The following is a 9,815-nucleotide window of genomic DNA, read 5'->3' on the forward strand; positions in this document are numbered from 1 at the left end:
CTACCAAGTACTCCGTGTACACTACAGTTAATGGGATATGGTTACATATCAGACTACTTCGTAAGAGATTGCTTAAAATGATATTGAAATATTAATGATTCTGCGTACACAAGTATGTACAACTGGCTACATTGAGCGAGTTAAGAATACATACAGTATGTATTTAGACAATGACACTGGATTGAAATAAAACAATGGGTCTAAAGTGCTGACTTTTAAGGGTGTTCACATCCATATAGGGTTGACAGCACTTTCCCAATTTTAGGACAATGTAACAGGACAATGATGATCCTAAACATACAGACAAGGCAGCCAAGCAGCTTTCTTTAAGGCCAAATACTGTGGGATATTCTTTACCGGCCAAGTAAGTCAGCCGACCCCAATCCAACTGATCATGTGTTTCAGTTCCTGAAGACAAAACTCCCACTGACAAGCAAGAAGTGAAGATTATAGCCCCACCGATACTGGACTTTTGAGGCCAATATCAATATTTGATAAATTACTAAATCTGATTTGATGCATCGACCGGGCAAATGTATCGGTGTAGCTCTGGTGAAGATGATGTCTATGGGTCACAGACATTAGCAAGTCACTCACTGCAAAGGATTTTCATCTAAATATAAATATGCCTTTAATTACCTCATGGCCATTACTTAAATCCAAATCCAAACTGCTTGAGTAAAGAGCCAGCTCAGTCAATTTATCAGTTAATCAGTGACCATTTTGATAATCGTTTAATTGTCATACAGTCATTTAATCAAGCAAAAGTGGCAAATATTCTCTGGTTCCAGCACCCAAGATGTTAAGATTTGCTGTTTTTCTGTGTTAAATATTATTTCAGACTGAACAACACATTTAAAGATTTCACATCGGCTCTGATAATTTTGATGGGCGTTTTTCTCTATTTTACTTAATAAAAAATATGTCAGTGGCCAAATACCTCAAACAGCATTATATGTCTAATGTGATAGCTATACAACAGCCTTTTCTTGTTTTCATTTTTGAATGCAATGGATTCAAAGTCTCCCATTAATTGAGACAGATGGATCTGTGATTATTCTCAGGGTAGACAGGGTAGACAAGGACCAGTGGGGTCATGGGAACTGTAATGATCACTTCCTGTGGTCAAATACATTTGGGGTTAAGGGTCAGTAACAGCAGCTGACTAAATGTGAGACATGGTCTTGAGTGTCTAATCTGCATGAGGAATCCAAACTATATCTAAAAGAGAACAAACACAGCAAGGCTAGCATTGTTGATGTTCAGCCAAACACCCAGCTTAACTGCATTTAAAAGAGGTAGGTCAAGACTACGAAAGCACAGCATCTACCTGTCTGTCTTCTTGTGCAAGCAGCTACTGCACTAATCTGCAGCCACAGCTACCTGGGGTCAGAGCCAGCAGTGCTCTGGGCTCTGGAGAAGAGCCATCTTTGCTCCACAAATGGTGAGCGGAAGGACTGCCATGTCCCAAACTACTGTAATCCTGCTCTGTCCGCTTCACTCAAAAAAAGTCACATATATTTGAACACACTCTTGCACGCAAACAAGGACCTAAGATAGTGTGGGGGGAGGGGGGGAGGGGGGGGAAATTGTGATGGTATTGAGCACAGCATCTCCACCAGAGATGGCACAAGTCAGCATGACATAAAAGAGTGTTTATGATGGGGAATACGACTATTTGTTACCATAACTGCAGATTATTGCTCAACACTGCCAGAGCCTGTCCCTGTTGTGAGCCAAAACAAACAGAGGCCTTTTCCAATACAATCATGGCAGATGTATTTTGCTTCCTTGACATTTCAGCTGTCTGTAAATACTAAAAGGCATGTTTTATACACTTAATATGACAGTGCTCTGTCTCACCCCATCTCCACCTCTTGTCCAGTGGCTGCAGACTCATTAAGCAGAGGCAATGCTGAGGAACACTGAGTTGTATTGTCAAACTAGGGTGGTTCAATGACCCTTCTATGCAGCCTTAAACAACACGCTGTCCTCCATTCGCTAAAGATTATGGAGTTATTCTCACTAACCATAACTAGAACCTACCCAAATATTGATATATAGCCCTGCAAGGGTGAGGCACTTGATCTGAGGACATGTTTAGACTTTACACCTTATAATTATAAGACAATAATAAGACTGTAATTACCAAGTTAGAACAAGATATACTTACATAACCATGCCCCTTATGTTGTTCATAGCTACAAAAAGTTGTTCTTAACAAAACATTTTTTTAAAAGGGCTAGTGTGAAACGGTGGTGGTGACAATAAAGCCACGCATGAGCCCGAGGACAAAGCTCTGCATTAATTACAAAGCGTAAACATCAGGCGCTTCAAAACCTAAGCAGGAACTGTGAGCACGCTACAATGCAATAGTTTTATCAATTTGAGTTACTTGAGGTTGCCAAAATGTTGCAAATGTATCGCCACTGAACGGACGAGCAAATCTCACTCAACCGGACGATGGGCGATTGTTCTCGGCTTGTAGTTCATTCCTCCTCCCTCTGTAAGGGTCTCCGTCCGTGTCCACTCCATGAACCCATTGTTTATTGTATCAGTGTCTCCTCATTAACGTTCAATTCCAAACAACAACTCTCGGTGTTATACTATGCGGACGGGTGTGGTACAAACCCAAGATAAGCAAAGATCTGAGAAGGTACTTACCTCGACGCGAAACGATGTGCAGCCCTTGAGAAACTCCTTTATGTTGCACAGGCACTCGCCGTCGTTCTTCGGTTCTTGGTAAATCTGGAAAGACGGAAACGCTGGTTAGAGATAAACTTCCAGTTCACGCTGCAGGTTTCTTGGTTTTCACACTGCGGTTTTCTGTGAGTTCATCAACCCCTCAAATCTCTCTAGTCTCTCTCGACACGCATTCTACAGTGTGTGTTAGCAGTGGGCCTATCACTCCGGGGAGGCTGAACGCTGATGCCGCAGCAGGGAAGTGGAAGAGGCTGTGGTATTGGATCGAGGGAAATGACGTTGACAAATACTGTCTATGACAAATAGGGATCCCCACTGAGGTTGGTGTAGCCTATGTGCACTGTTTTTTTTTTTTTAACAACCTACTTCAACAAGAAGAAAAGTGTTGAGACCAAAATTAAGCCTTATTAATAAACGATGTGGACAAAATATTTGAAACACCTCACATTATAAGGCAATACAATAGCAACAACATTACCATAAAGTTGAATTTACACCTCTCTAAAACATTATAACCTTCATGAAAGTGGGATTTATATTAGCTAGGTGTACCTAATATTAACTGTCAACTGAGTATATATATATATATATATATATATATATACACACACATATATATATATATATATATATTGTAATTTTAATCCACTAAATGTATCTAGTAACTTTAGTTTACTTTGTGGATCCAGATCAATAATGCAATACTGGGATACTCTGCATACTCTTGGGAAATTTAGAAGCGACCCAGCAGATAAAGTATACAGGGAGAATTGAGGCAATGCATGTTGCCCTCAAGTCCACCATCCTCACTTCATGCCTCATATGTCTATCAAAATGTAACTGGGAGAAATCTTAGAAGCCGAAGAAGAGATGCAAGTGAGGAAGGCAAAGCGGCCCGATTTTAGCTAATTGGAAAGAACCATGATACGATACCATGATACAGTATCTCTGGTCTATATAGCACTGGTATCTACCCTGATAGCAACTGACATCTGACCCAGCTGTGGCCCGCATCTCCCACTTTCTTCTGGTCCACATACAGTGCTGCTCAGCAAAAACAGAACCAGATAAGTGGCACAATATGACTAGCCAATTAACAACTAGCCCAGGGATTTTAGATCAATATTATAGAAGCTCAACATGTAAATGTTAGGGGAAAAGTGGGAAGCGAGGCATGGGAAAAATTTAAAAAAAATATTAGTAGTAGGCCTAGTAATAGAAGTAGTGGTGGTAGTATTTGGAGCGCAAATCAGCCAATTATAGCCTTTCTCAGATATATCGTATCGGTGTAAAATGTTGGCTGGTAAGTACAAGAAATGTCAGTGCAGATATGCCTAAAATATAATTTAATTTAAGGTGTCACCTTTACATAGTTTGTCCACCAGAGGACACTGATAAGTTTATTTGTCAACTAGGCCTATATATGTCCCTCTCACATACTGTATATTAGTCTAAATTGTTTTATAAGCAAATTAATGGGATCCTTATAAAAATGTGTGTTTGTTTAGGTAGAATATTGGCCGAAATATCTCTATTGGGATTTCTCAAATATCAATATCTGCATCAACCTCAAAAAGGCTATAGTATTATTACTATAATCAGCTCACTTTGTTTATATATCCATTTATAGTTTGTCTCTTCAGACCTATTAGAGACATTTGTTGCCTCTGTTGTTCCATTGAAGTGACCACTAGTCAGAGTTAATTTAAGAGTTACAGAAACCTGTCTTCTCTGACCAGAGATTTAGATTTGTACTACTACTGTAACTCAAATGTTTCTATTATTTAGGCTACTATTTGGATGAAGTTATCACATCAAGTTAGTTTGGTAATATTAACATATTGTGGGGCAGGACAGAGGCTTTTTATCTATGACAGTTTTTGTTATGTCATGTCTTGGAAGTTCTTAGCAGTTATGTGTCAAGAAAACAAGTTAAATCTTTCCCAAATGAGATGGCAGCATATTTAACATAATTTAGATCATCCTACCACACTGATTTGGCTTTCACCCATCAGGACAAGGAACCTATTTCCCAGTTGTTTTCCCCTTTCTCAAGTAGCTACAGATTCTTTCAAACACAGTATTTTAAAGAGGCTGTCTTCTATCAAATCCTCTTGTGACGGCAAAATAGAAAACATAATTTGGTTATGTCTCAGAAATTAAACAACACCCCATCGTCACTGTGAGAGGGTGAAAAATGGAGGAACATTTTGCCATTTAACAGGCACATTTCTCACGCTTATTTGAAGGTGCAGGCAGCCCTGAGCCTCTTTTGAGGAAAACATTGCTCCCTTCTAAACTGGCTGACGCTATACATTGACAGACACAAACACTGCGCTGTTTCTTTAAATGGAGAGAGGGTCCATCTCTGTCTGTGTGCCTTTGCAGTCAATGGCGGCCCACTCTTATTGCTGTGGTCTGCGTACAAATAGCTAGTCATCTCTGACTGATCATACTGTGTGTATCAATATACACTGACATGTTGGCTACGCAACCGGCGCCGTCGATTAAAGAGAAATTTAAAACGGGGGCTTCACACGATAACGTTGTTGAGTGCTTAAACCTGCATTAAAAGCGTATTCGAGGCCTTCATTATTAAAACCCTATAGTGGATCTAATAGTTCCTAATATATTTGATCAATCAATTTGTGTTTGCTGTGATGTTAGAGCAGATCAATACGCGGTGGAAACAGCGGCCTTTTCTTCTTCTCTGTACACACGCTGACATACGTGTATGTGCAGCCATATAACATAACACAGTGCTGTCTTCGCAGACAATAACCCGGGCTGCCGTGACCTACAAAAGAAATCGCCTCATGGGCCACTGGGCAGAAAGAGAAGCCAGACAACAAACCGCGTCGGTTTCACAGATCTTGGCAGCACACAGTATGCCGACGGGGCGGGCGGTTGGCTATGCAGAGGGGAGCGGAGTAGGCTAGATGTTGCCCTTACTTTCTCCGTGGACCCCGGGCTGAGCCGCTCCAGCAGCCGACACAACACCACCCCATCTTTCAGGGAGGTCTGCAGAAATGCTTCAGGATCCGAGATGGTCTTCTTTGGCGACTCCAGCACCCCGAGCGTAATCAGCCATGTAACCGTCTGTTCCGCCGAATTCATGTCCAGTCACAACAGATCCTCTTCAACAAAGCGGCTGTATTTGGGTATCTGAACAGCTTATCGCCCCGGTTACGCTGTCATCTGTGCGTTAGAACAGAAACATAATTAATCCACAAAAATGATGCATGAGGTGTCGATGAGAGAGAGAGACAGAGAGGGGCTGCGGGAAACCCTGCTCTACCTCGGGTAGATGCGGTTGACGGCTGGCTGGTGGAAATTCAGCAGGTCTGGTTTCCTCCCTTGAATGGTGTGTTTCCCCCCCCCTCTAACCTGGCAAGCTGTCAAGTGCGGTTCGCTGTGAAGCGTTGAGGCAATAGACTGCATACATGCGCATCGCAGCCGCCAGCCACTCATCCATTGGATGACATCACACGAGGGACAAGCCAGTCCAAGCAGTTGTTTGTGCACTTCAGCATGACATGAATAGGCTTCTCTCTGCGTGGTTTTGCATATCCTGCTCTTTTTATCCGTTTATTATGACCATGCCGCAGGCTATCTGCTGTTATCTGCTGTGTTTTGGAAAGGCATCAATTCAAATGGGGAAGCAGCTGAGCAAACACGTTAGAGCACAGCTTCAATAATGACACTGTATTTACGTTTGGCTACATTTTAAATACATCATTTAACAAATGGTAACACAGAAGGAACTGTATTCAAGACAGCTGGATTTAAATACTGAGCCATGATGATCTGTTTTAACCAGAAAATACCTCAGTGATGCTCAAACATCACTGTTTTGAGGAATTATTTATTATGGCTTTCAGTCTACCCCAAGAGAAGTAGTTCCCAAACTAATATATCTGAAGGGTTAAACAAGATCATTAAAACAATGGGAAAATAAGAAGAAAAAATTCTGTAATACAAAATTAGGCTCATGTTTGACTTTTATCTTTTCTCAATTTCTTTCTTCTTGTGATACTTTCATTATATATTTATAAGCAAAACACGGTTGGGAACCACTGCTAAAGAGTGCTGTCCCTTATATCAGCTCATCCATTCTTTTTCTATATTTCTTCTATCTCAACCTCTACGTGCTTTGGAGCCTGCATATAGAGTGAAAAACACAAACACATTCTCACCTATAAGCAGTTTAGAGTTTCTATCCAGCCTGAGCTGCATGTTTGTGGACTGTGGGAGGAAACTGGAGCATCTGGAAGAAACCAACATATTAGAGCCGAGAAAAAAATTAATAGTTTTGATAATCAATTCAAAATTGTTTGAGTCACTTTTCAAGCAATAATACCAAACATTTTCTTGTCCCAGCTTCTCAATGTGATGATATGCTGCATTTCTTCGTCATATATAGTAAACAGATTATATTTGGGTTTTGGACATATGGCTGTACAAAACAAGCAATATGAATATGTCAACGCTCCAAGAAATTGCGATCAGCATTATATTACTATTTTCTGTTTTTTTTAATTGACATAATTAATCGAGCAAATAATCGACAGATTGATCAGACAATGAAAAGAATCATTAGTTGGAGCCCTAAGACGTATCATATCACATCATCATATTCACTAGCCTGTGTGCGTCTGAGTGCATGTTGACGAGGTGTTATTAAACAAGAATACATAATCCAGCCCTCTCACTGTGTTTGTCCTGAGGCAAAGGGAAAAATAAAACATTTATGATACATATCACAGTAATGCATGGAATTGGCAGTGTAGTAGGATAAAGCTTCACTTCTCACTTTGGCCACAGGGTGGGGCTCACTGCTCACTGTATACCATCTGATCGTCTACTCATCCAGTGTTGCATCCATGCTGCTTTTTAGCCCTTCAATAGACGATCACTTATATTCTGGGACAAGGCTGCAGAACATCTGGACCAAAAGCCATTTATAACAACTTATTAACATTGAGATAGGTGTAAACTTTCTTCAGAAATGCCTAAATTAGTGGCCGGGTTGGATCATTGGGTAGAGCAGGCGCACATATACTTAGAGGTTTATGCCTTGACGCAGAGGTCCAGGGTTCGAGTCCGACCTGTGACGATTTCCTGCATGTCTCCCCCCTGTCTCACCTAGCTGTCCTATCAATTAAAGGCGGAAAATCACCAAAAAAATAATATAATAAATAGAGCTGTATAGTAACGAAGTAGAACTACTTCACTACTCTACTTAAGTACTAAAAGGCTGTATCTGTACTCTACTGGAGTATTATCTTTTTTTCTCTAGTACACCTCTGTTTAGAAATTACTAAATTAACATTTCGAACCACAGACTTGTTGGCTTATTAGATAATGAGAAACTGAGTATTTTGTAATGGCTTACCAACACCTTTTTAGCACCAGTCTGGGGGATGTTTCACAACCTGGCAACCCCAAATGGTGTGCTTATAAAAAGCTTATAACTATATCTATGAAGCATTAGTAAATGATTTGTTAACCATAGAAAAACACAAATTAGAGCTTATATAAGCCTGTATGAAGGGTGTCTTATTAGAAAGTGGTACCCAATTTTCTACTTTTCCCTCTTTACCTGCAGGAATCTAGAATCTCCATGGTAACCAAAGCAAGCTGCAGGGACAACATAGCTTGGGCCCACTCATTCTCTCCCAACACCTCTCCATCTCCATCTTCCTCATTTAGGCTGTGAGAGAGAGAAAGACAGAAAGAAAGCGGGAGAGTGTGTTGTCAGGAAGGCTGACTCTTGAGGCCAGCCGTGTTCTAAACAGGCAGCGTCGAGGGATGCCGTTGTGCCTTTGAGGTCCTGTCGCCATGGGTCTGTAACCAAGGGTGCTACTGTGTGGCTGTGGAGACTGGCCCCAAGCATTTCTTATCCCTCCATTCCCAGCTCATCCCTACATTTCCACTCTGTTCCATAGGAAAACACGGCTGCTTCGCTCTTCTCTTTGCTTCCTGGTTTTGTGAGCATACAGAAAGAGAGCAGAAAGATTCAGAGACAGAGAGTTGCTATAATATCAGGACCACATGCTGTCAATCCAGTCCTAAGAAAAGAGTAGACACTTTATTAGTGTACAATCTAATGCAATCTAATAACACTGTTCTGCCCTAAAATCTACTTTTATTATGCCTATAATGTTCAGTTTTTGACACTGCCATAGAGGTGTTAATTATATGTATTAATTATATGTGTTAGCATTAAAGTCATAGTTAGTGCTGGTGTTGTATTGGACTGCATTATATTCAGAGGTGTTTCTAATATCCTGCACCCCTCATGTATGTGAATAAGGAGGACAAAAAATTAGAAACATCTCTCTTGCTAGCATGAATGGCAAAGAAAAGCATAAAGTCTTCACATTTAAGAACCTGGAACAAGGGAATATTTGCCATTTTTGCTTTAAAAAATGCCAGAAAATGTGTAATTAATTATCTAAATTGCTTCTGAATATTTTTATGTCGATCGGCTTATCAGTTAATCGATAAAGCTCAAAATGTTTTGCTACTGGAGTCAGTGCTTTTAGTAATGCAGGACTGGCACCTATGACTCAAGACAAAAGGAAGGTGTTATAAAGTACTTCTTTGTAACTTCTAACATCAAGAAGTGTTCCCTCTCACATCGTCATTGGTGCATGACGACAAAAAATTTCAAATTTTACTGACATATCTAACAACGTTAGAGCACATCCCTAAAACATTTATTGTTTTTTTTTAATCGCTTTTTTATTAACTGCTCTAAAGTTTAAAGCTGTGTGGTGAAAATAACTAATTAACTATCTAACTAAAATGTGAGAATTGTCACTAGTCAATGAGAAAGCCTTACCCAGTCACAAGTAAGCACGTTCTCATCTCTCTTGTACCGTGACATGCAAATTTCCTCCGGGGGATAAGTTAAGTATCTATCTATTTATCTTACCTAAACACTTTCTTTAGTTAATGCACAAGAAACAGAGTGTATGAAACTTCCCTTTAAAACACGGAAACACAAAAGCCACAGACAAAAAGGTTTGGACCCACACAAACACACATTAGATAGACTGAACTAAGAAGAATGAATTTATGCAATGACCAACCAAAGATAATGGAGG

General features: G+C 40.2%; 1 protein-coding gene across 3 annotated transcripts in view; it reads right to left on the minus strand.

Annotated features, from left to right (window-relative positions):
- The window catches only part of arhgef7a (Rho guanine nucleotide exchange factor (GEF) 7a), a 28,453-nt gene extending 22,246 nt beyond the window's left edge, over positions 1-6,207 (minus strand). Inside the window, exons 1-3 of one of the 3 annotated variants that reach the window (XM_031294045.2) lie at positions 6,002-6,202; positions 5,656-5,901; positions 2,665-2,748 (exon numbers count right to left, since the gene is read on the minus strand). In XM_031294045.2, the coding sequence (XP_031149905.1) occupies positions 2,665-2,748; positions 5,656-5,820 (249 nt within the window). In that variant the 5' untranslated portion in view covers positions 5,821-5,901; positions 6,002-6,202. Of the gene's footprint in view, positions 1-2,664; positions 2,749-5,655 lie in introns of all 3 variants that reach the window. The other 2 variants (XM_031294053.2, XM_031294035.2) reach the window with 2 other exon arrangements.
- Between the last annotated feature and the right edge of the window lie 3,608 nt (positions 6,208-9,815).

Source organism: Sander lucioperca, chromosome 8 (genome assembly GCF_008315115.2).
Source record: "Sander lucioperca isolate FBNREF2018 chromosome 8, SLUC_FBN_1.2, whole genome shotgun sequence".
In the NCBI taxonomy this organism is placed as follows: Eukaryota; Metazoa; Chordata; class Actinopteri; order Perciformes; family Percidae; genus Sander; species Sander lucioperca.